The sequence below is a fragment of the Stigmatopora nigra genome, chromosome 12 (assembly GCF_051989575.1).
Source record: "Stigmatopora nigra isolate UIUO_SnigA chromosome 12, RoL_Snig_1.1, whole genome shotgun sequence".
NCBI classification, from domain to species: domain Eukaryota; kingdom Metazoa; phylum Chordata; class Actinopteri; order Syngnathiformes; family Syngnathidae; genus Stigmatopora; species Stigmatopora nigra.
Window position 1 is genome coordinate 10,998,456 of NC_135519.1, and position 23,054 is coordinate 11,021,509.

At 39.3% G+C, this 23,054-nt stretch overlaps 5 protein-coding genes across 7 annotated transcripts; 4 read left to right on the forward strand and 1 right to left on the reverse strand.

The window, feature by feature from the left end:
- Positions 1-41: 41 nt before the first annotated feature.
- On the forward strand, positions 42-8,364 carry kif11 (kinesin family member 11). 2 transcript variants are annotated; one of them, XM_077730362.1, is made up of 27 exons: positions 42-150; positions 358-430; positions 1,202-1,331; positions 1,408-1,505; positions 1,642-1,720; positions 1,792-1,977; positions 2,080-2,204; positions 2,292-2,382; positions 2,697-2,842; positions 3,217-3,313; positions 3,479-3,574; positions 3,741-3,829; positions 3,907-3,994; positions 4,147-4,220; positions 4,298-4,412; positions 4,603-4,674; positions 4,900-5,035; positions 5,160-5,311; positions 5,413-5,535; positions 5,623-5,778; positions 6,072-6,199; positions 6,276-6,436; positions 6,513-6,631; positions 6,853-7,054; positions 7,268-7,440; positions 7,711-7,800; positions 7,871-8,364. In XM_077730362.1, the coding sequence occupies exons 1-27, from the start codon at positions 57-59 to the stop codon at positions 7,994-7,996; spliced, it is 3,219 nt and encodes a 1,072-aa protein (XP_077586488.1). In that variant the 5' UTR covers positions 42-56; the 3' UTR covers positions 7,997-8,364. The 2 variants fall into 2 exon arrangements, with proteins under 2 accessions (XP_077586488.1, XP_077586489.1); XM_077730363.1 differs by having other exon boundaries at positions 7,874-8,364.
- Positions 8,365-8,832: 468 nt separating this feature from the next.
- On the forward strand, positions 8,833-12,849 carry paox (polyamine oxidase). The gene is made up of 10 exons (XM_077729657.1): positions 8,833-9,044; positions 9,117-9,293; positions 9,631-9,761; positions 9,827-10,008; positions 10,665-10,846; positions 10,924-11,093; positions 11,311-11,396; positions 11,676-11,788; positions 11,869-12,023; positions 12,098-12,849. The coding sequence occupies exons 1-10, from the start codon at positions 8,888-8,890 to the stop codon at positions 12,248-12,250; spliced, it is 1,506 nt and encodes a 501-aa protein (XP_077585783.1). The 5' UTR covers positions 8,833-8,887; the 3' UTR covers positions 12,251-12,849.
- A 148-nt stretch (positions 12,850-12,997) lies between these two features.
- On the forward strand, positions 12,998-17,157 carry mtg1 (mitochondrial ribosome-associated GTPase 1). 2 transcript variants are annotated; one of them, XM_077730365.1, is made up of 12 exons: positions 12,998-13,224; positions 13,311-13,375; positions 13,456-13,560; positions 13,930-14,016; positions 14,106-14,162; positions 14,345-14,435; positions 14,506-14,567; positions 14,628-14,724; positions 14,854-14,935; positions 15,012-15,124; positions 15,734-15,872; positions 16,575-17,157. In XM_077730365.1, exons 1-11 carry the CDS (start codon positions 13,122-13,124, stop codon positions 15,829-15,831), a joined length of 960 nt encoding a protein of 319 aa, XP_077586491.1. In that variant the 5' UTR covers positions 12,998-13,121; the 3' UTR covers positions 15,832-15,872; positions 16,575-17,157. The 2 variants fall into 2 exon arrangements, with proteins under 2 accessions (XP_077586491.1, XP_077586492.1); XM_077730366.1 differs by lacking the exon at positions 16,575-17,157 and having other exon boundaries at positions 15,734-16,069.
- sprn (shadow of prion protein) lies at positions 15,949-18,104 on the reverse strand. Its single transcript, XM_077730367.1, has 2 exons — positions 17,997-18,104; positions 15,949-17,032 (listed from the first exon to the last, which is right to left on the reverse strand). The coding sequence occupies exon 2, from the start codon at positions 17,030-17,032 to the stop codon at positions 16,580-16,582; it is 453 nt and encodes a 150-aa protein (XP_077586493.1). The 5' UTR covers positions 17,997-18,104; the 3' UTR covers positions 15,949-16,579.
- Positions 18,105-18,334: 230 nt separating this feature from the next.
- On the forward strand, positions 18,335-20,828 carry echs1 (enoyl CoA hydratase, short chain, 1, mitochondrial). Its single transcript, XM_077730329.1, has 8 exons — positions 18,335-18,524; positions 19,148-19,345; positions 19,405-19,532; positions 19,631-19,730; positions 19,899-20,003; positions 20,246-20,365; positions 20,458-20,525; positions 20,591-20,828. Exons 1-8 carry the CDS (start codon positions 18,428-18,430, stop codon positions 20,654-20,656), a joined length of 882 nt encoding a protein of 293 aa, XP_077586455.1. The 5' UTR covers positions 18,335-18,427; the 3' UTR covers positions 20,657-20,828.
- Positions 20,829-23,054: the final 2,226 nt, after the last annotated feature.

A 23,054-nucleotide genomic window follows, 5' to 3' on the forward strand; every position in this document is an offset into this window, starting at 1 on the left:
TGATGCTTTGCGAGGGGGACAACGTAACCATCTGGTCCAATGAAATCATTGGTTTCATGTTCCTCTTTGGGGATTGGCTTAGTGATTTTTTTGAAACAATCCTCATTCGACGAATAGGGGGAGTGGAAGGTATTTCAAACAACGCTTTCAGTAAGTAGCTCGCTAATTTCGCTTGTCATTGTAAACCTGCTATTTTCGTATAATTTGTGTTTTTAGGACTACATATTAATAATAATAATAACAAATAGGCTTGTCGACATTTGTGATCTTTTTCTTAACTTAGATTTATTCTTGTTTTTGAACGGCAAATTAAGTTGCCCATACGTGAACTAGTCTTCTTTCATTCTGTCACTGCAGCCATGGCGTCGAGTCAAATATCCGGAGCCGATCGGGAAAAAGGGAAAAATATCCGAGTGGTGGTACGTTGCAGGTGAGTACTTTCCCTCCCTCATCAGCAATTCTTCTATTAGTATGCGCTACGGCATCTTCGGGGAAGTTAGTGACTCCTGTCAATGTGCTATTCAGTGCCACGTCTAAACTATTGAATTCTTCGTAGGATGTTGCGTTTTAGCTAAAAGTGAAGGCTAAACACACACAAAAAATACAATGATACTGTATAATTGTGAATAACCAAGCGGAATGGTCTTTTGCTTTTGAAAAATCCCCCGTCACTCAACTTTATTATTACTATTAAGAAATGAGACTGCTGTCGAGCCATCCACACTGGCATTCATAGTTTATTGAATGTGTGTTTCATTCTATCTTTGTTGTTGTTCTATGCCAACGGTAGCACTCGTTTGCGATGCTTAATCTATGTCAAGGCCACGATAGAGCTCCACGATAGTATATCCGGTTTTCAAAGTAAAAGATAGAATATTAGCAGCCATTGAAAATATGTTCATTGGTAAAAACTGTGTTTTTTTTTTTTTAAATAGAAGACAGATTTCCTTGTGGCTATTAAATATACTAAAAACAACCTTATGGGTAAAGAAATTATGTGTAATTATTTGGTGCATGTTTCAACTTGATGATGCACCAAATAATTGATACTTATAACTTTGAAGTATCATTTTGTGTCCTGTTTCAAAAGGTGTAATGATGATTGGAATACATCCAGAAATGTGTTGATCCACAAATGCAAACTTGCAGACAATTTCAGATTTATTTTTTGTTTTTGCTGTGCTTTTTCCTCCTCTTTCAGACCTTTCAACACTGTGGAACGCAATTCCTCCTACAATGTCATTGACTGTGAGTCAAAACGGAAAGAAGTTCTGGTGAAGACGAGCAGCATTCCTGAAAAGGCATCCAAGAAAAAGTATACATTTGACATGGTCAGTTTCTCTCTAATCACTTTGATACCATTTGACAGAAAGAGCTACAGTGTTTTGACCTCGAAGCATCTCATAGGTTTTCGGGCCCTCCGCCAAGCAGATAGATGTGTACCGGAGTGTCGTTTGTCCCATCCTGGATGAGGTCATTATGGGTTACAATTGCACTATTTTTGCGTGAGTACACACTTGCACTTGACACAAAGACCTCAAAGACGTGTTTGCTAAAAAAAAATTACAGCAGTTTATTGAATTTGTCTTTTTTTTCTCATTGGGAAATCTTCAAAATGATTGAGCATTCTTCTCTTGTCAGTTACGGCCAGACAGGAACAGGAAAGACGTTCACCATGGAGGGAGAAAGAAGTCCAGACGAGCAGTTCACCTGGGAGGATGTAAGTTACGTGTGCGTGCCTTTCTCTGCGAGAGGAGTCTCCTAACTGATGTCCTCTTGTCATGCTTTTAGGACCCCCTGGCTGGCATCATTCCAAGAACTCTCCATCAGATTTTCGAAAAGCTGTCTGAGAACGGCACAGAGTTCTCCGTCAAAGTGTCACTCTTGGAAATTTACAACGAGGAGCTGTTTGACCTGCTCAGCCCCAGCGAGGACGTCACCGAGCGGCTGCAACTTTTTGATGACCCGAGGAACAAGGTGCACGATTTAAGAAAAGACAAAGAACAGCCCCCACCCCCAATCTTTAAAAATAAAAATAAAACCTTATTAGCAATGCACTAATCTGCTGTTTTCTGGTAGCGTGGCGTTGTGGTAAAAGGCTTGGAAGAAGTGATGGTCCACAACAAAAATGAAGTTTATCAGATTTTGGAAAGGGGATCTGCCAAGAGGAGAACGGCTTCCACGCTCATGAATGCTTACTCCAGGTCAAGCTCATCTCCTGCAACACACTTGTAACAATTTTTAAAAAACTGCTATGACTCACTTATTTTTATTTTATTTTTTTTGCACAGCCGCTCTCATTCTGTCTTCTCGGTCACGATTCACATGAAGGAGATGACTCTGGATGGCGAAGAGCTGGTCAAGATTGGGAAACTCAACTTGGTAAAACAGATTTTTCATTCTTAGTTCTGAAAATCAAGCAAGATGCAAGGATACTCAACTTAGACTTGAGTTAAAAATTAGGTAGTTAGAAGCTAATTTGTTACAATTTGTGCCTGACCAGTCCTGTGTGGAATTTTCAAGTAAACCAATATGTGCATCACATAGTTAAAATGTCTAATTCCTCTGTAAAATATACAGTATAATTAATATTTGCAGGGGTGAGAAGCAACAAGCATCTTTGCTCTTGCATTTTTCAGATTTGTCTTTTTTTTCCCCCCCTGAATGATGAATGTCATCACATGAATCTATTTCAGGTGGATCTAGCAGGTAGCGAAAACATTGCTCGCTCTGGAGCGGTGGACAAGCGGGCACGAGAGGCCGGAAACATTAACCAGTCCCTTTTGACGCTGGGCCGTGTCATCACCGCTCTGGTGGAGAAGAGACCTCACATTCCATACAGGTATGTGCGGTACTCTGACATCCTAAAAGGCTAGTGATGTATAGAAGTGTTTCCAGACTTTAAAAAAAAAATAAAAAAATTATGTCCGATTTTTGGACCAAAAAATAATGATAAATATATATTTTTTAGTATCAAAGAGAACCCTACTGACACCACATTGAGGAATGTTTACAAATGCGGCTAAACAACACTTTTTTTAAACTATTTTTGGTTTCTAAAGAGAAGTGTGATACAGCGGAAATGTTTGCTATACAACAACCAAATCTGATACCATACGCTCCACCCATAAATAGCCTAATTTCTTCTCTAATAAGGATACTGAGTATAATTAGGAGGCAACGCCAGTGACAGTGCTTTTGTTGAACTTCCTTTAGAGAGTCCAAGCTCACCCGGATCCTACAAGACTCTTTGGGAGGTCACACAAAGACCTCAATCATCGCCACTGTGTCGCCATCTTCCAGTAACCTTGAGGTGTGTTTGGCCCACTGATGAACAAATATAATTCTAAAGTGAAAATGACAAAAACTTGAAAAAATATAGGCAAGAATAAGGCACCACCAATTCATGCAACAGGTCAACGTAGCAGTGTTATGATTTGAAATGGATCCCCAACAGAGGTTTATTTTGCTTTTGCAGGAAACGCTGAGCACGCTAGAATATGCCAACAGGGCCAAGAGCATCATGAACAAGCCTGAGGTGAACCAGAAGCTCACAAAGAGAACGCTCATCAAGGTAAGGTCGGCAGCGCCTTTCTTTAAGAAAAGATTACAACGAAAACAGCGCACTTGTGATATACAACTGTATCCAACACAAATAGTGCAGAACTTTACTTTGGGTCCACAAAAACTGAATGTGGAAAGAGAAATCCTCATTCCATTAGGTCTTTGTGTCTTTGTAGGAATACACAGAAGAGATCGAACGCCTCAAGCGAGACCTAGCTGCCACCAGGGACAAAAACGGCGTCTACCTTTCGACAGAAAATTACACGTACGTATGTGCGTGCTTGTGAGATGATGTGTTGACCTCTGCGATTGTCATGTTTGGGGAAATGTGTTGCCTTTCAGGAACATGATGAGGAAAATTACCGCAGACAAGGAACATGTTGTGGAGTACACCGAGCGCATCACCTTCTTGGAAGAGGAGATTAAGAAGGTGGGATTATCTTGTAGAAAATGCAGCTAATGTATATTGTAATGGAATTTTCTTTTTTACTGATGAATTATAGTTGGGGAGAAATAGACATGGTTGCAGACATTAATGTTGAATCGGGTTTAATCCTGAGATAATCCTGATGTTTTGTACAGGTGAGCGAGCTGTTCATGGAGAGCAAAAACCAACTGGAGCAGTGTGTTGCCGAGCTGGACGACAAGCAGCACAAGTGAGGAGCCTTCTTGCCTTCCTTTCTTTCTCTCATTGGAGATCATTAACTCACCACTTGTGTGTTTTCATGCATAGACTTGAAGAGACTAGCAAAGACCTTAAAGTCACAAAGGAGAAGTTGGCCGAGGAAGAGTTTGTCAGTGGAGAACTGCACTCTGCCCATGAGAAGCTCCACAGTGTGGCCACACAGGTCTTTTTCCGGACGTGTTCATTTATTCTATCAGAGCTGGACATCACCTTATGGATCAGTTGTAGCCTTTAATTGGAACTTTTTTAGTGGGCAAAATGATTTTTTTTTAATTTTTAACATTCATTCTGGAACATCTCAAGGTTTGCTGTATTTTTGCTTTTTATTCATGATTTTAACTGTTTATGTACAGTTGCTGAGTACTGCAGAAGCCAGTACCACTGATGTTTCGGGTCTCCATGATAAATTGGACAGGAAGAAGCTGGTAATGACAACTTATCTGTTGCAAATGCAAAAATATTTTCAACAAATGGTTTGGAGAAAGATATAAAATATAATGACACAAAAAGCTATTTCAGAAGTCTATTACGTCTGCAGCCATAGATTTTCAGTGTCAGAATTTCTTGTGGGAAAAAAAAAACATTAGTTTTAGTGAATAGAAAGAGTTTTCTGTCAGGTGATGACAGTTGTTCTCATGGCCGACACACAGGTAGAGCAACACAACACCACGGCGCTGCAGAGTTTCGCCGAGGATTTGGAGACAGCTCTCGGCACCATAAAGCACACCGCTCAGCAACAGAGTGACATGCGACACCGTGTTCTCAATGGCTTCCCACAGGCTATCGGTATCTATTAAGTTTTATATGGTAGTGAACTTTGGCCTTATCCCACCAGGCGAACTACCAACATTTGGCTAAAATTTCCAGAGTTAAATTTGTGTTATTGAAAGGGATACATGTGCTCTCATAGATGTGGTGGTGGCGAGTACAGTGAAAGGTGTGGAGAGTCTGTTGGACGGTGTGGGGCAACTGTTGAGCAAGGGTGTTGCACGCTGTCAGGAACGAGTGCAGAATCACAAACGGCTAGGCTGCAAGGAAAAGGAAGTCTTACAGGAGCTTCTGGTGAGTGACCAATGAAAATGGCACCTCAAATACTTAGCATTCCTATTTATTTGTATCCTCCCCCTTTATTTCACTGCATTTTTTGTGCATGGGTCTAATAGGGAGAGCACCAGAATGATATGACAAAGGTTCTCCATGGGACTCTGTCAGACCTCTCAGTACTACAGGAGCAGATGGCCTCTCTTAGGACCAGCATGGAGGCGCAGAAGGCACTGGCTGACCAGGTCATCAAATCAGAATTTTGAATCGAAAAATGTGGGTCGTAGTTGTCCCGTTCTCACCCCACTCTATTTCGGCCGCCTCAACCTTAGGTGGAGGACATGAAGGAAACGGGTCAATTCCTCATTGGGATGGTGGCAGATCTAGCGCAACTGCGTGAGGCCATGGTGCAGCAAGTGAACGCACTGCAGGATGAACGCAATCAACTCTCCGTCCAAATCCAAAAATCTCAAAAGAGAAACCAGGAGGTAACATGCTTTATATATGCTATATTAAGGGACAAAGTCAACTTAGGCACAGCAAAACTTTGTTGTTACAGTATTGGCATTTATTAAGAATTCACTCTTTTGTCTATCAATTCCTTTTATTGATTAGAAAATGTATACTATTGGTGTCCTTGAAGCCCCAGAATGTGAGCTGCTGATTTTTCTTATCTGAAATTACTGAAGTTTGATGCAGAGAAAATGCAGGATCAATTACTAATGAGTTTTGAAGGCAAGAAAAAAATCTTCATTTGAAAATGTTGTGGTACCTTCTCCAGAGAACAAAACGGACCATCCAGATGCTCCAACAGCTTGCCGAAGAGTCACAGGAGGACTACAAAAACCTGAATTTATCCTGCAGTCACCCGAAGACCCCCTTTGACACCTTACAGGAGAAGCTCAACAGGTGAGCCACTTTTCCACATGATCGGCAGAAAAGCGCATACGCTTGCTCACGTCTCCTGCCCTCTCCTTCCCTTCAGTGGGTTCACTTCAATGGAAAACATCGCGTCTACCCGGGGAGGTTCCCTGTGCTCCGCTTCCACGTCCCTGGCCACAGCGCTGCGTCTTAACGCAGACGAGAGCCGACAGACACTGGAGGGAGCCGGCAGCCGCTGCGAGCATCTTCGGCGTGACACGTCGAGTATGAGAAACTACTCTTACAAAATCCTCAGTGATGAGCGCTTTTTTACTCCCCCATGGTGTCCACTCGAATGCAGGTCTGCTTGAACGAGACCAGGACTGGTGTCTAAAGCTAGAGGAAAACGCCAACAAGCAAGCACATGAGCGCCTCTCCTCAGCAGAAGAGGAGTCAACTGACACTCAGATTCTCACTCAGGTATGGGCAATGTAATGCAGCATGCAACAGCGGATTTATAATTACATTTGTTGCCAATTCATTTGACTATCGATTATTGTCATCAACTACTATTTTAAGAAATGCGGCAATTTTAAGTTTCCTCGGTTTGAATAAACTTTGAATTTGTCACAATGTAGCCTAATGATGCATAATGACCTCTTCTAGATGCATCATCTTCAACTAATATTTTGGTCCTACAGAACATGAAAACGTATGGCACCGAGCAGCTATCCTTACTGGAGGCGGGGCTACAGGCCCAGCAAAAGAACTTGCATCGCCAAACGTCATTAGACTCTGGCGCCCTGAATGAGCAGGAGGCCAATATTCAAGAGCAGATTGATGCCAGTCAAAGGCTGGTCAAGAACTTCCTGCGTGATGAAATGCACAGTGACGTGGCTACCGGTAAGGAAATGCTTTTGCCCTGGAATGTTTATTTCATTAATCTGTTAGGCATTTTGTTTGAAGTAAAAGTAAACCCAAAACAATATTGTACTTCATTTTTGTTCTTCAGCAATGGGATAGTAATTAAATATTGCATTATTTAAGGATATTATGACCTGGTTTTACACTGTTTATAAGATTTTGGTTGACATCTGTCATTCCGGCACCCGTTAGGTCTGACACCTCAGCGACGAGCCTTCCCGTACCCGCAACGAGTCGGCGCTATTCAGAGCCGCACAGAGATTCTGGAGAGCCTTAGAAGACAACAAGAAATGTTGAAAATCTCCATTAAAAGTGTGGAGGAAGATGTGGAACATGAGGAGGAGGAGGATGAAAAATTCACCCAGGTGAAGAAGAAAAAAAACTTCATAACTAAAACTGAGCACTACCATCGCGCCTTGACTTGTGATTATTTTTGTTATTTCAAAAGGTGTCAACTGCTATTCTCTGTATCTCTTTTTCGGAACAACTTTATCCTCATTAGGGTCGCGGGGGGTGCTGGAGCCTATCCCAGCTGATCGCAGGGCCAAAATGGGCCGTCCTATCTGCACACCTTTTGGTCTTAAAATTGACCGGTCTGAGTTTAATGAATTTACTTCATCTTGTGCTGTGTTCAGGATTCGTGCAACGAAAGCGTGGCCACTGAAAGTTCGTTCGGCGACGAGAACCTCATCTTCAACGAAAGCGAGCGCGTTCCGTTCTTCAAGGTACATTAGAAAGGTGTCCTTTAATTTAGTTTTGATCATTTATTCTGACTTTCCATTGTTTGTTCTCCAGCAGAAGGCCAGTAAAAAAGAGGCCAAGGTCGGCGGCAAGGTCAAAGCACTTGATTCCAAGTCAATCCCCACGCCACAGTCCTCCAGACTTCCGCTACGTGCTCAAAACTATAATCAGGACTATTAGCTCTTATTTTCTGTTCAAAAAGATGTGTTCCTTGTTTTAAGTGTTGTCATTAAAGGTTTCATATGTTCTGCTTTTACATCTGTTCTATATTATGATCATTGAAATTAATTTTTGGTTAATGACAATTCACCCAGGGGGAACTTGAATGTTTTGTCAGGGTCTAAAATAAACCACCTTTTATTAGACATAGACAGAAGGTCCAATATTTAAAGTAGTATCTTGTTTTTCTTGTCTCATACAATCATGTCTTGGGTTAAAATTTTAATGTTGTTTTATTGTTGTTAATTTTGGTACTTATCTTGTTTTAAGTTTGGTCTTACATGAATTATTGTAGCATTACAAATAAAAGCGAGTAGTTTGTTTTTCTATTTTCAGTGTACAAAGTCATTCATTTTCTGGATCATTTATCCTCACAAGGGTTGGGGAGGATGCTGGAGGCAAACCCAGCTGACTTTGGGTACCAAGTAGAGGTCACCTTCAATCAGTGGGCAGCCAATCTCAGCACGAGATGACAGCCAACCATTCAGTCTCACATTCATACTGAGGGCCAATTTAAAGTGTTCAACTAGCCTACTCTGCATGTTTTGGGGATGTGGGGTGGAACTGGAGTACCTGCAGAAAACCCAATGCAAGCCTGAGAAGGCATACATACTACACGTGTTCTAATTATTATTATTTTTACAATTGATTATAATTTAGTAATTGATTTTTTTAAGTGAATTTGAAAATAAAAAATCAGGCTTGCAAATACAATTTTTATACAAGATTTTTTTTTTTTTGCCACCGTCAAATTCTAAAGTCAAACTTTATTTTGGAACTCATCAAACTAACAACCGGAAGCAGAGTAATAGTCCATTTGTCTTGACAGCGTGTTTTGCTTGTGTTCCAACCATGAACTCGTCCGTTTCTGACGTAAGAATAGTCATCGTAGGATGCGGGATATCGGGGATAGCTGCCGCACACAGGCTTCTTAAATCGGGATTTAATCATGTGCGGATACTCGAAGCCTCCGGGAGAAGCGGAGGGAGGATCAAAACTGGAAAAATGGGTAAATTAACCCGAAAACATGTACCACGTAACATTCAGGTCACTCTTAACAATATTTCTTGTGTGTGTGTAGGTGATAAAATATTGGAGATTGGGGCCAACTGGATCCACGGACCATCTGAGGAGAACCCAGTGTTTTGTTTGGCTCGGCAATATGGCCTGCTGAGTCCAGATGCCCTGACCCCGGAGAACCAGGCAATGGATGTTGGAGGGCATCCCCCTTGGACCCCCAATGTCTTCACCAGCTCAGGTCACTGTTGAACAACTATAGCAAGGGAGGTGAACACGTGGCTCTCGAGCCGCATGTGGCTCCCTGCCAAAATGAATGCAGCTCTTTGCATCGTTTCATGTTTATTTATTTTTTATTTTCTCTTAAAACACACTCAAATTCATCATTAAAATCAAATAACTTATATTTCAATGTGATTTGGCAGATTGGATTTTTTTCTATGCTGCTTGTGAGCCAAGATGTGGCTCTTTTTGACTCTCACGGTTTAAGATTTGACCTCTGTGTGACACTTGTTCACCAACCCTGAACTAAACAAACATGATGTGGCACACTCATGTGGTGCTCTTCCTATGAAAAGGTCGCAAGTTGAAACTTGAGGACATTCACCCAGCTGTGGAGCTGTTTGCTGAGCTTCTGGAGGAGAGTGCAAAGTTTCAGGAAAAGGGTGGAGAACCTTGGCCCAGCGTAGGCCAATTCATACGCACTGAGGTATGACCGTCATATCCGTATTCAACCATAACTTGAGAGTAAAGTCTTCTCTTGTGTTGGTGCAGGTGTTGCAAAGGTCAGCAGAGAAGTGGAAAGCTGACAATGCAGGCTCCTTGAAGCGCTGCATGATCAGCACCATGTTAAAGGTGGAGTGTTGCGTTAATGGCACTCACAGCTTGGATGATCTAGGACTAGGGGCTAATGGCCTCTATAAAACAACGCTGGGACTCGACTGCACATTTCCAGGGTTTGTAGTCCAAACGGATATATACATATGACACACATTGTGTGAGTGAGCTGAACTAGTTCCTTTTAAAATTGGTGTTTAAGTGGATTCTCAGAGTATAAATCTTTATAAATAAATAAATAAATAAATTATATATATATATATATATATATATATATATATATATATATATATATATATATATATATATATATATATATATATATATATATATATATATATATATATATATATATATATATATATATATATATATATATATATATATATATATATATATATTTATATATATAAATATAAATTAATATTTATATATATATATTTTTGGGGGGGTATAGTTATCCAAATTAACTGTTATGTTAACAGATGCGTATTTGACAGGTTGTTCTCCATTTTACTATTGTTACTCTGAAGTCAGTTTGTTTAGTTCTTTTGATCAAATGAAAAATTGTGAATTGTACTCCAGTGCAACTTATATATATCTTTCCCTCTTCATTGTGTATTGTTTGCATGGTGCGATTTATATTCTGAAAAAAATACGTCACTGAACTTTAAATTGCTTTCCATGGAAAATAACTTTCAGTTTCAAATATAAATCCCTCTACTACAGCCAAATAGCAATCTAATGTTGTGTTGTATATACTGTCACATTTCAGTGGTTATGAAGGTCTCGTAAGAAACCTGATGTCGGAAATGCCTGCCGATGTGGTGACCTACAAGCAGCCAGTTCGCTGCATCCACTGGAACAACTCTGACAAAAGAGACGTGGCTGTGAACGTCGAATGTGAGGATGGGAAGGTGGTGGCTGCCGATCACGTGATTGTCACAGTTCCTTTAGGTATTATCACACTTTAGGAATAGAATCCTGTTCCTTAAGACATAACATTGAAATTGCTCCCTGTTCTTTTTGGTCAGGCTACCTAAAAATGCATTATTCTTCACTGTTTCATCCTCCTCTTCCTCTGCACAAAATATATTCCATCCAGAGATATGGTTTTGGTACCAACAATAAAATATTTGTGGAATTTGATTCACCCTGGTGGGATCAAGATTGTGAGGTCATCTACATGGTGTGGGAAGATGAGGTTGGTCAACAAATGAAGCTGTGGAATTTCTATATATCCTGCTTAATTGTAGTATAATTCAAAGAATATATCAGTGAAAGTGTGGTTTCAGGTTTTTATCTTGCTATGGCAGAATTGTAATATTTTACCGCTGTAAAAACACAAGTATTACCTTTTGCTGCACTTGTGATGATTTATCTTTAAAGCCTAAAAATTAATCTGTTATCACATTGTACAGGATGCCATGGTGGACCAGGTGGAGGATATTACTGGTTCCTGGATAAAGAAATTGTTCGGCTTTACTGTGGTCAAACCGAGTGAAAGGTCAGCACTTTTGGTTCTCTTGAAATGTTTTTTGGGGTAGTTAAGACGATACTGTATGTGTGTAATACATTTATACTCGGGGATTTGATTTGGAATATATATTTTTTAAACCTTCTATTCAAAAATTATGATATTTTTCCACAAGCATTATTATTACTATTATTTCCCACACCTGAAAACCAGCCAAAATGCCTATACTCAGGGTTCTTTCTTGCACCTTTCAAAACATACATGTTGAATTCATTAAAAATTGATTTTTTTTGAAATAAAAACCCTCAGGTTTGGCCATATTTTGTGTGGCTGGATTGCTGGGCATGAAGCAAGTTATATGGAGACATTATCCGAGCAAGAGGTCCTAAATGCCGTCACACAACTTGTCCGCAGGTTCACTGGTGAGTGTGTCATTTTTTTTTTTTGGCTTCATTCACAAGATTGATGTTTTACAGTTATTCTGATGGTGTGGATTTTGCAGGTAATCCCATCATCACTCCACGCAGAGTTCTGACCTCGCAGTGGTTTCACGACCCTTGGACAGGCGGATCGTACAGTTACCCTTCAAGGGGCTGCTCATTGCAGGATATCGAGAACATGATGGAGCCGTTGCCGTCCAAGCGATCGGTCTCACGGGTACTGCTCTTTTTAAGCATTTTTTTTTTAATGTCGATATTAATTCTCCAACTTCAACTGTGTTTCGTTTTTAGTCCCTGCAGGTGTTGTTTGCTGGAGAAGCGACTCATCCTTTCTATTACTCCACTGTCCATGGAGCTCTTCTTACTGGCTGGAGAGAAGCTGACAGGCTCCTAGCTCATTACGCTTCGACTCTTCCTGCACAGCTGCCCAAGTCAAACCTTTAAAAGAAGAGTGCAAGATTATGTGATATCACTTCATTTTAATCATGGTACAGATTGTTGTGGGAGAAAATGGAACTGCTTCAATGCCAACAAAGGTGAGGTTTGAAAGAATGAGACGTAAACCTCTCTTAATATCAGCTAAAAACTGCTAAATTATCTGCACTAATAGACTCGTCCTAATGCTGTGTTATTAAGCCTTACTCACAGATACAAGTCTCACAAATTATGCCTTTGTATACTGTTGCAAATTTGTAATATGTAATTATATGCTCATGTTTTGGAGTGTGATCATTTGTTTTAAAGTAAAAATATAGTGTTTGATTTTGTTTCAGAATTTTATTAAGTGCTGAATTTTCAAATCTACATTTTGACACAATTCCACTAAATTTTAACTTGTTTTTGCACATGTTTTTTCTCTGGAAAAACATCATAAGACTTACAATTTTTCCTGTCATGTCATTCACAAATTCATAGAATACCCTTCACAGTGATAGATGTCAAATATATTTGAAATGGAATAGACTATTACCGTCAATTCAATACACTGTTAATACTTCAGGTTTTGGATGTAAATAATGACATTAAAATAAAATAAAACCCCATTCATGCATTGCGTTACCAAATTACTTCCCTTTCCCATTTATGTGTAGCATTTCATTTAGTAGTCAGCAGAGGGCAGCAATACACCTGCAGCTCCATTAGTGTCAAACGAGAAAGAAAAGCGGAACCATTAAATTGAAAATATTTCTCAGTCGGCTTGTAAACAGTGGTGCGCATCATGTCAATTTTATAGTTTGTTGTTTTTTGTTCAGCTTGCTCGTGAAATTGATACTGATGCTTGCCAATGTAGAATTAAATCAAATTATTAACGATTATGAAACTGTACCGATCACTGTACAATGTCGCTAAATTTCGAACCACATTTGACTTTGGAAACCGAGAAGTGGCTCACTGGTTCCCTGGACACATGGCTAAAGGTGATTACAAGTACACGAGTACAGTACATAATTATAAAATAAGCAGTACTATTATCCTAAACGCAAGTTTTTGGGGCCGAGAGCAGGAATGAAGCAGATGAGAGCCAGTCTGAAGAAAGTGGACTGCATCGTTGAAATCCACGACGCTCGAATATCCTTTTTTATTTGATATTTTTTGAATTGACTTTTGTGCTTAAGTGCTGTTTCGAAAATATCTTTAATATGAAGCACATTCCCTTCTCTGGAAGAAACCCGATGTTTCATGAAACTCTGGATGTGAAGCCACATTTGCTGGTGCTTAACAAGATGGATTTGGCTGACCTATCAAATAAACAGGTACATATGTACTGTTTGTTTTAATTGGAAACTAATTAATTATGTTCAGAAAATTGGTTGCGTTCATTATTATGTGTTCTGAATTGCTCTCAGTAAGTTAATGAAGGAAATCTGAATCCGTTCAAATGGAACAATAGAACGTGTCATGACTTAGTTATAGGCAATTTTATATTGAAACTGATTGAGCTCAATAAATGTGATAATGTCTACATTTTTTTTTAGAAATGAGTCTTGTCTTATTGATTATTATGTTGTAAAAAAAATATTTTTAAAATAGACACAACCATATGCCGCAGGGTTCAAAACTGGTATGAGGAAAGTAGCTGTTTATAGTTTGAAAAGTGAGCTAATCTCTTTTTCTACTTGCAGAGGATCCTGAAAAAGCTCAGTTCTAAAGGAGTGAATCATGTTCTTTTTACTGACTGTCTAAAGCAACAAGATAACAGTATCGCAAAGGTATGTGAAATCTTCCCCCAGAAAACCCACCAAAATCAATTACCTTAATGATTTTAGTACATTTACATTGTGCTCTTTTTTTTGTGCAGTTAGTGCCGACCGTCTTGGAGTTGATCACGAACTCGCATCGCTTTAACAGAGAAGAGGTACGGACAAAGTAAAAATGAGGAAATTCAACCCCAAAATACTAAAAAAAAACAAAGTCATTAAAATCAGGATGCTAAATATAAATATTACAAGCGAGCAATGTATTACAAATCATAACACTTATTTAAAGTACACATTTATTTCATGTTAATCTCATGTGCTTTAACTGTTTTTTTTTAAGTGTCATAATTATTGCCTGATGATAATTGGAGTACCCAATGTGGGAAAGTCATCACTTATCAACTCACTAAGAAGGACACATTTGAAAAAAGGTAATATCAAAAGAAAAGATCATGTTTTAAAATATGAGTTAAATGATTGAAAATGTCAAATTTCTTCTAGGCCGTGCGTCTCGAGTCGGCGGAGAGCCTGGCATAACGCGAGCTGTCCTCACTAGGATTCAGGTCAGTGTTTTTCTGGTTTCTAAAATAGCATTACTATACATATGTGCATATCATTCATAGGTGTGTGATCGACCTGTTATGCACTTACTGGACACACCTGGAGTCTTCCCGCCGAAGATAGAGAATGTGGAAACAGGCATGAAGCTAGCATTATGTGGTGAGCAGATTTTATTCATTCATTCATTTTCTTGCCGCGGGGGGTGCTGGAGCCTACTCCAGCTGACTTAGGGTAGGAGACAGGGGACACCCTGAACTGGTAGCCAGACCAAATGTCATCCCTGTCCAGGAACTATCCTGGATCATTTAGTGGGTGAAGATATCATCGCTGACTACTTGCTGTATTCCTTGAATCGTCTTGAAAAGTTCAGGTAAAGAAAATGCCTGCCTTGTTAGTACATGATCAGTGTTGAGCTTTTTGGTTCTTTTGTTTTGTGTGTTCTGAAGTTATGTGGAAAAATATGGCCTGCAAGAGCCCAGTGATGACATCCAACATGTCCTTAAACACATTGCTGTGAAACTTAGGAAGGTTCAGCGCATCAAAGCTCTCACTGGAGTGGGTAAGAAAGATTTCTCTGAATATAATAAGTACATTTGGTTATAGACAACTAAAAAATACAAATAAAAAGTTGCTTTTTTTGTTTAAATCTGCTGCATGCATGTACACGTATTTTTTAAATTCTCGTACATTATATCAATTAATTGACATCATTAATATATATTCCAAAGAATTAGATGTAAAATATTGCTTATTAAACCATGAGGAATCTGTTCCAAGAACATGAGTGCCCTCTAGTGTTCACCCATGGATAGGCATAAATATATTTTCCACCATCAAAATATAACGATCATATCTGGTTTTCCATGGTGTTTCACCAGTTAAAAAAAAAAACCTGGAACTTGAAATCTGCACTTTTGAGAAATGATGACTTTGGCGGTCTATGTAAAACAGTTCGTTTTTTTAAAGGAATTTTAAAAAATGCCAAGCTCAACTTAAGACTCAAAGTAAGGTTTTCTTAAGGATAGCAGCATTGTCAAAGCAAAATGAGGCTATTATTTATTAATATAATTCAAACCACACATACCTTGTTTCTAGGATTATGGTATTGTAATAATCAATATGGTATCGTGTCCTTCATGTGACGATAACAATGTTTATTCTTCTTTAGGCAATGTTATTGTCACCGTTCCCAACTACCCAGCAGCTGCATACGACTTCATCCGGGCCTTTAGGAAAGGAGAGCTAGGCCAAGTTATTCTGGACTGAAAGACCACATTTTCATGAATGTACTCGGACATCTATATTGTGTAAGTAAAAAATAAGAAAAATAAAAAAATAATAATCAAGATATGATTTGAATGAAAAAGCCTAGAAACGCAAAACTTGGTTTAAAAGTGTTTATTTGCATTAAGACAGTCCATGTACAGTCCACAAGTGACATATAGATTAAGGAAGGTTTTCTGCTCCAAATAAAAGAAAATAAATATTTGCGATACATCTACAATTTTAGCAGCACCATACTTTTACACCTGACTCACAAATATACAGATTTTTAAAAATAAATATTAGCTTTCCTTCTTATATAAACCCCAAAACCCCAATTGGCATCTTATGAAATATAAATAGATTTGGAGACATGGTTTTGTTCATGGAAATCCACAAAGAAAAATATTTTAAAAGTTACTACTACTGAAGAATTTTGATCAGGATGATTCTTTTAGGCTGGCGAATAGAAATATGTATATATTGGCTGTTTATTCTTCTGTGTTGAGTTTAGTTGTTGTTACTGTTTTTTTCGTTTTTTCCCTTTTTTTTTTTACCCGTTTGGACCTGCATAAACGCAAGTTGGTGTTTCAGATGTGAAAATTAGTGATTAGTGCGTTGTTAGTGCGTATAAGTAGACAGTGCAGCATTCCCTTTGTGGTTAAAACAGTGTCTTTGAAAGAGTCTTTCCTGTTAAGTCCAACTTATTCTGCATTACCCAAGTTCACTGCCATTCTCCTTAAAAGCTCATCTACAACATGGAGTCCCACCAGAGAGTATATTTGGAGGAAAGTGTTGCCATGGTGATAGTGAACATTTGGCAGACGGATGCTCTCACAGTGGAGCCAGACATATGAGCATCAAAGTAACCAGTCCTGTTGTAATAATCCAGCTCATCGTCAGAATCGGCATTGCTGCGACGGTAGGCCGACGCGTACCATTTTTCTGCCGTCAGAGCCACCGCGGCCCCCGCAGCGGCGGCGGCGGCCACCCGCACCGGGGACGTTCGGCCCGCCGCTCTGAAGCGAGAGCGTGGGCCGCCGTAGCCGCCCGCTCCACGGTAGGATCCCGCCGTGGAGCTGCGGGCGGAGGTTCCCCTGGACGATCCCCGAGATCCCCCGCGTCCCCCTTTACACAGTGCGGGCTCGCACAGGAATGAAGAGAGAAGGAGAAAAATCCAGCAGGTTACGAGCACCTGGTTCATCTGGGTAGGATTGCAAGAAGGCTATGTTACTAGGATGTCATGTTGGAATTTGTGCTTTATGGTAATTGGCAGTTTCATTTAAAGAGTTGAATTCATTTTCTATTACCATGGATGTCAAATGTGAATGTGCCAAACTACAATGTTTGATTAAAAATAGAATATGCATGACAGCAATTATAAATGGAGAAAATCTATCGTTTTAATGGAATAATGGGTTGTTTTGAAATTTCAGGTCAATCAACATGTCTCAGTAAGAAGCTACTAGAAAAAGAAAACATGCCCAAAGAGCAATACCAGAGGTGTTTTACTGGGCAAGATTTTTTTTAAATTGCAAATAACTTGATCCAGTTTGTAGAAATATTCCACTCTTGAGGCTCCAAGCAGAAAGACATCAATTGCATTTGGATGTTAGGTAAACACTGATTTATTTTATTTTTTGGTCTATTCATTCAGATGTAAACAGAAAAGTCCATTATTTTTTAAATACCAGCTCTGGGGGTATTCATGACAACATGTAGATTAAGCATTTTATTTCTGGAAAAAAACAGTGCTTTGAGTGAATGCAATAACAATGTCGTGCACATTGCCTATTTGATTTAAAAACTAAAAAAAAGAATCCGATTCCATCAAATAATAAACAAGTCTGCTCGACAAAGACTACCAATCCGCACGAATATGTCAAAACACACATGCAATGTCCACAAAAGAATCATCTACATGGACATTTTTGGAATTATACTGTATATTATTGACAATAATGGCCTAAATAGGACATATTTTGGTATATTGAACAAAATGTGAAAACAGTACGACCACCATCCTCACTCATTGAGGAATGCATTTTAATCTCACCATGCTAATTATCCAGTAGCTCATTGTTGCCTTTATAATAACCTTTGTGGTAATAATAATACAAATATCATCATCCCATTGCTATGAGATCATCCAAGTGGGTAGTTCTTACCTTGTCCCTGGATTATCTTTATCACAAAAAAAGGATGGTCGGAGGATGCTGGTGCGCGTTCACTAGGATGCGGGTGCGGGAGCGAGCAGCGCGCGTGCACGCTAGCATCGCTTTGGTGTCATAGATATAAAAATAAATAAATGAAAATAGCCTTCTTATCATGTCTGTTAGTGGCATGCATTAACTCGCCTACATGTTTCATTTGTTAGTGTTTTTCCATTTTAAATGTGCTACTATATGTATTTTAGTATATATACACGATTCAGCAGCTATCTGAGTAGTAACGTGTACATCTACTAGAGGGCAGTATAGCTGGGTTGTTGTTTCAGAAGGCGACTCGTAGTCGAAGAAGAAGAAGAAGAAATATACCAGGAAAGACCAGTGTAGTCCAAAGTTGACAGTCAACTGTTTGACAGTTTTTTTTAGCGATCATGGCGTTTATTTGCCGAAATGCTGCTGCGCTGCTAAAACCGAGCCGGGGAGCCCCCTCCTTGCTCTCTGTCGCTGCCGTTCGCCTGTGCAGCTCGGGTGAGTGTTTTCAAACAACACGTGGAATGTTCAATGTCAAGTAAAACTGCGCAACTCTGTCCCTGCAAACGTCTCTGTATTGCTGCCCATGTTGCAAAACTAAATCACTACTATATGAATTAAAAGGGGTTACTGTATGTTAGGGATGTGTTTTGTCTCATATCTGGCGATACGATTCGTATCCCGATTAATCCCGATGCTTGACTTTAAGACAATTGTTGCGATTTATAGCTCATCTCTCATTTCATTATATGAACCGCTTTAGGCTTGCGGGGGATGCCGAAGCCAATCTCAGCTTGCCTATTGGCTATTTAGTGTCAAATCAGCCTTCCGTTCGTGTTTTTGGAATGTGGGAGGAAATTGGAGTACCTGGAGGAAACCCACACCGGCCTGGGACAACATGCAAACTCCACACACTCGCCTCGATTTTTACACATTTTTCACGTCAATTTTGCAGGAGTACTACTCATTTTTATCAAGTTACCCCTGGGAAGTACTTTGAACATTTAGTCATGTGAGGTTTAAAAATATGATGCATTATATTTTTTTTCAGAGGCAGCTATTCTATAAAAGATTACAACAATTGTGTATGACTGAATTAGTCATTCTTGTGGCCCCTGCAGGTGCCCTCTACGAGTATATCAAGGTGGAAAAGCGTGGCGTAAACATGAATGTGGGTTTCATCCAACTGAACCGACCAAAAGCTCTCAACGCGCTGTGTGATGGCTTGATGAAGGAGGTGGGTCAGGCCTTGGACGCTTTCGAGAGAGACGCAGGAGTGGGCGCCATTGTCCTCACCGGCAGCGACAGAGCGTTTGCAGGTGAGGTTTGAAACTTGAAAACTCTTTAAGTCTTGACTTTTTTTAATTTTTATTTTTAGCTGGGGCAGACATAAAAGAAATGCAGAATCGAACTTTCCAGGAGTGTTACGGCGGTAACTTTTTAGCACACTGGAATCGAGTCTCTACGGTGAAGAAGCCTGTGATCGCAGCTGTCAATGGATTTGCCGTGAGTGTCTATTTTTGGGCAAAAATTTGCAAAACACAGCAAAAGTGAATGTTTAAGCATTTGATAGCTGTTTTTCCCCCTTTCTCCGTTTTTTTCAGTTGGGAGGCGGTTGCGAGTTGGCCATGATGTGTGACATCATCTACGCTGGGGAGAAGGCACAGTTTGGCCAACCTGAAATACTGTTGGGGACCATTCCTGGTAAGGCTGTGAAATCGTGTATTAAGTCTATCACAATGCTGAGTTGGAGTTACTCATATATTTCTTAGGTAGGCTATGAAATTGGCATCAAAATCTGTTCTGAGTGGTCTTTCAAAATCGTAAATGCCACTTGATTGGAGCTTACTTTACCTCGATGTCTCCCTCTAGGGGCTGGGGGCACCCAACGTCTCACCCGTGCAGTGGGCAAGTCCTTGGCCATGGAGATGGTGCTGACCGGAGACAAAATTAATGCCCAAGAAGCCAAGCAGTCAGGTAGGTACAAGAACAATCTACTAGTACTTTGATGAAAGTAGAAATCACTTGCACTGAAATTGATCTCAAATCAAACCAACATTCAACCATGATTCTTTATGTTGAGACTGCGTGTATTGAATTAGTTTCTAAACCAGTGTTTTACAACATCTTGTGCTTTTATTGCCAATACTTTCAGGGCATTCATTTATTTGTCTTTTTTGCGTTCATTAAAGATGTGAATTTTGTCTTACTGACTATAGGGTTGGTGAGTAAAATTTTCCCTGTCGAGGAGCTAGTGTCGGAAGCAGTCAAATGCGGTGAGAAAATCGCTGCTAATTCAAAACTGGTGTCAGCTATGGCCAAAGAGGCAGTTAATGCAGGTCAGGTCTCATTTAAATCAAACATATCTATCTATCTATGTATATCAAAGAAGTTTAAATTGATGTTATTTTGTCCCTGGTCAACATTTCAGCCTATGAACTGACATTGGCAGAGGGGAATCGTTTGGAAAAGCGTTTGTTCCATGCAACTTTTGCAACGGTAATAGAGCACAATTTCAAGATATAGAAATTGGAGATACATTATGTTACACTTTTGATTTGTAGGATGATCGCAAAGAAGGCATGACTGCATTTGTGGAGAAAAGAAAAGCCAGTTTTCAGGACAAGTGAACATGGGCAGCTCATTGATGGATGGCCGTAGAACAAGCAAGTTTTTTTTTTTTAATGGACTATTAAGGAGTACACCTGTGGATTTTTTCCTATCATGTGAAAAAAAAAATCATGTGCCGTTATGAAATAGAATCATGCAAATGAAGTAAGTATTAAAGGAAAATTGACAATATGGTTAAGCGTGCAGTACATGGATTCCGCCTTTTTGCAGTACAAAGTCATTAGCCGGATTATTTGAAGCCTTTTTTCACTTTTGATGAATCTGCCTTTTATTTTATCACAAGATGTTCTTTTTTTCAGATGACTTAGGGCGGGGGCTGGCAACCATAGGTAAAGACAGAATACTGCTCAGTGTTAATGTTAATGTCATAATGAGGAAGGGTGGGCATTTTGCGATACTCGACTTTGATGGCTTCAAATTGTACAGACACATCCCCAAAAAATTCAACAAGCTAGTTTAGCTATGATCCCCCATTTTGCCTCAACTCCCAGGCCTATTCAAAGCTGCTTGTAGCTCCAGTTGCCTTTTTTTTCTTTTTTTTTTTTTTGTCGCTCTCTTGGAACAAATCTTTTCAAAGCAAAAGAAGCTTGTCTCCTCTCTCTGCGGGATACGCAAAATGTCTGCAGTGTCCAAGGGTTCCCAAAGAAGAACCCCCCTCTGAGGGCTGGAAAGAGGTCAAAATAATAAATGTTGCTTCAATTGAGGCTCTCCGAGCACACAAAGGAGACCAAAACGTTATACTGAAGCAGCGCGGACCCTCATGGTGTGATGAACTCATTTAAAGAAAGACAAAGGAGAGAGAAAGCAGCAGGAAGACAGAAAGGGTGAGTTCTACTTCTGCTAAAGTCAACTGCTCTCTCTCTTGTATTCCCACTGACTTAAACCCTATTTAATGCACTCTAGTGGCCACTTACATCTGTCGGCTATGATCTGATCACGGCTATAATTTACTTTCCTAAACATCACATTCCCCAGTCATGACATGAAAAAAAAAAAACTGCTAATAGTATGTAACTAGTACTTTTTGTGAGCAGGATTATGAATTGAAACCAAGAGCAAATCATTTATCCACACAATTTATTTACTTCATGATTTTTTTTGATTATAGTTACATTATTTGCAAATAGCTAGCAACTACCAAACCTTATTAAATAACTGAATTAAAGGCGTTTTATTGTCATTACGGAAGTAAAATGAGATTAAAGTTTCGCCACAAAGTGCACAAATAAGAGCAACAGACAAATAAATCAATAAGTAATAAATAATACATGAATAAGTAGTCAACACAACAACAAACACATGAACAGATAATTCATGAATAATAAGTACTACATAAGTCATCAACATAGATAAGTAATCATAATGAATGTGGTCACATAAATTAAGTACTACGTATATACAAAAGTTACTGAAGTGGTTAGTTTTTAGTGCTGTACAAAATTAGTCTTGATTAGGTCGAGTTGAGTATAGTGACGCCTTTTGGGGAAAAACTGTCCTTGAGTCTTTATCTTGGTTGTTATGGTTCTGTAGAGCCTGCCAATGTAAAAATAAATATGAGAATATAATGTCAAATTACTTCACAAAGAGTGAATCTCTAATGTAATAATTGCTGGTCAGGTGGTGTAGTTTGTGATTCCGTAAAAAAAATTGTTGATCAATACTGGGACCTCAATTACTTTGTTCTGTGTATATTATTTTTATGATGGATTTTTAATGTTATCCAATTAATTTTATAGTTTGTCTCAATTTTTGACTCAAATGTATAAGAAGATGAATAGGAAGAAAGCATTTCATCTATATCTCAAACTTGTTAAGGGTGAAAGGACTCCAAAGCATTTTTGACATCCAGCTGTGAGTCTTGACTTGAAAAAGCATGTTGGGTGGGGGGTCATCTGACAAATATTTTAATTATCACACATTCTTGGCTGCAGGGATTGTTTCGGAATGTCGCCACTCATCTCTGCTTTGAATTATCAGCGGCGTGGGGGCCAGCCACAACAAGAAGCAACAACAAGCTGAAGATTAACCGCGGTCAGTGCAATTAATAACGTTCATGACCCTTAAATAATCATTTAGATGTGTATATTTTAATTCATCTGCTTCAGTCTTGCTGTGATTTTCTGTCAAAAGACTGTACACACAAGCGTGTGTATCAGTATTAACAATTAATCTGTTTTTCATGGGAAGTACATTTTTGTCCAAAAAGTCAGTTTTTTACTATTCGAACTGATTTTGTAACCAGTTGTGTACAAAAAAAAAATTGTTTTAAAATGATAAAAATGCCAGTGCACAGAAGGTGGCAGTATTGCTAGCATCCAAGAGTATTCCACCCACTGTAATCCAAGTGTGGCCAAATTGTGGCGTAGAGGTTAAGTCACTTGTCTCCCATGTGGGAGA

Bases quoted from the DNA above. Each gene is read 5' to 3' on its own strand.
- mtg1 (XM_077730365.1), top strand. From the start codon at position 13,122: ATGAAACTGTACCGATCACTGTACAATGTCGCTAAATTTCGAACCACA. The intron at 14,436-14,505 runs GTAATATCAAAA...AATTTCTTCTAG, and splicing joins AAGGACACATTTGAAAAAAG to GCCGTGCGTCTCGAGTCGGC. The intron at 15,125-15,733 runs GTAAGAAAGATT...ATTCTTCTTTAG, and splicing joins CAAAGCTCTCACTGGAGTGG to GCAATGTTATTGTCACCGTT.
- kif11 (XM_077730362.1), top strand. From the start codon at position 57: ATGTTCCTCTTTGGGGATTGGCTTAGTGATTTTTTTGAAACAATCCTC. The intron at 1,332-1,407 runs GTCAGTTTCTCT...AGCATCTCATAG, and splicing joins AAAAGTATACATTTGACATG to GTTTTCGGGCCCTCCGCCAA. The intron at 3,575-3,740 runs GTAAGGTCGGCA...GTGTCTTTGTAG, and splicing joins CAAAGAGAACGCTCATCAAG to GAATACACAGAAGAGATCGA.
- sprn (XM_077730367.1), bottom strand. From the start codon at position 17,032: ATGAACCAGGTGCTCGTAACCTGCTGGATTTTTCTCCTTCTCTCTTCA.
- echs1 (XM_077730329.1), top strand. From the start codon at position 18,428: ATGGCGTTTATTTGCCGAAATGCTGCTGCGCTGCTAAAACCGAGCCGG. The intron at 19,731-19,898 runs GTAAGGCTGTGA...GTCTCCCTCTAG, and splicing joins ACTGTTGGGGACCATTCCTG to GGGCTGGGGGCACCCAACGT. The intron at 20,004-20,245 runs GTAGGTACAAGA...TACTGACTATAG, and splicing joins CCAAGAAGCCAAGCAGTCAG to GGTTGGTGAGTAAAATTTTC.
- paox (XM_077729657.1), top strand. From the start codon at position 8,888: ATGAACTCGTCCGTTTCTGACGTAAGAATAGTCATCGTAGGATGCGGG. The intron at 10,009-10,664 runs GTTTGTAGTCCA...GTCACATTTCAG, and splicing joins CTCGACTGCACATTTCCAGG to TGGTTATGAAGGTCTCGTAA. The intron at 10,847-10,923 runs GTATTATCACAC...CTTTTTGGTCAG, and splicing joins GATTGTCACAGTTCCTTTAG to GCTACCTAAAAATGCATTAT.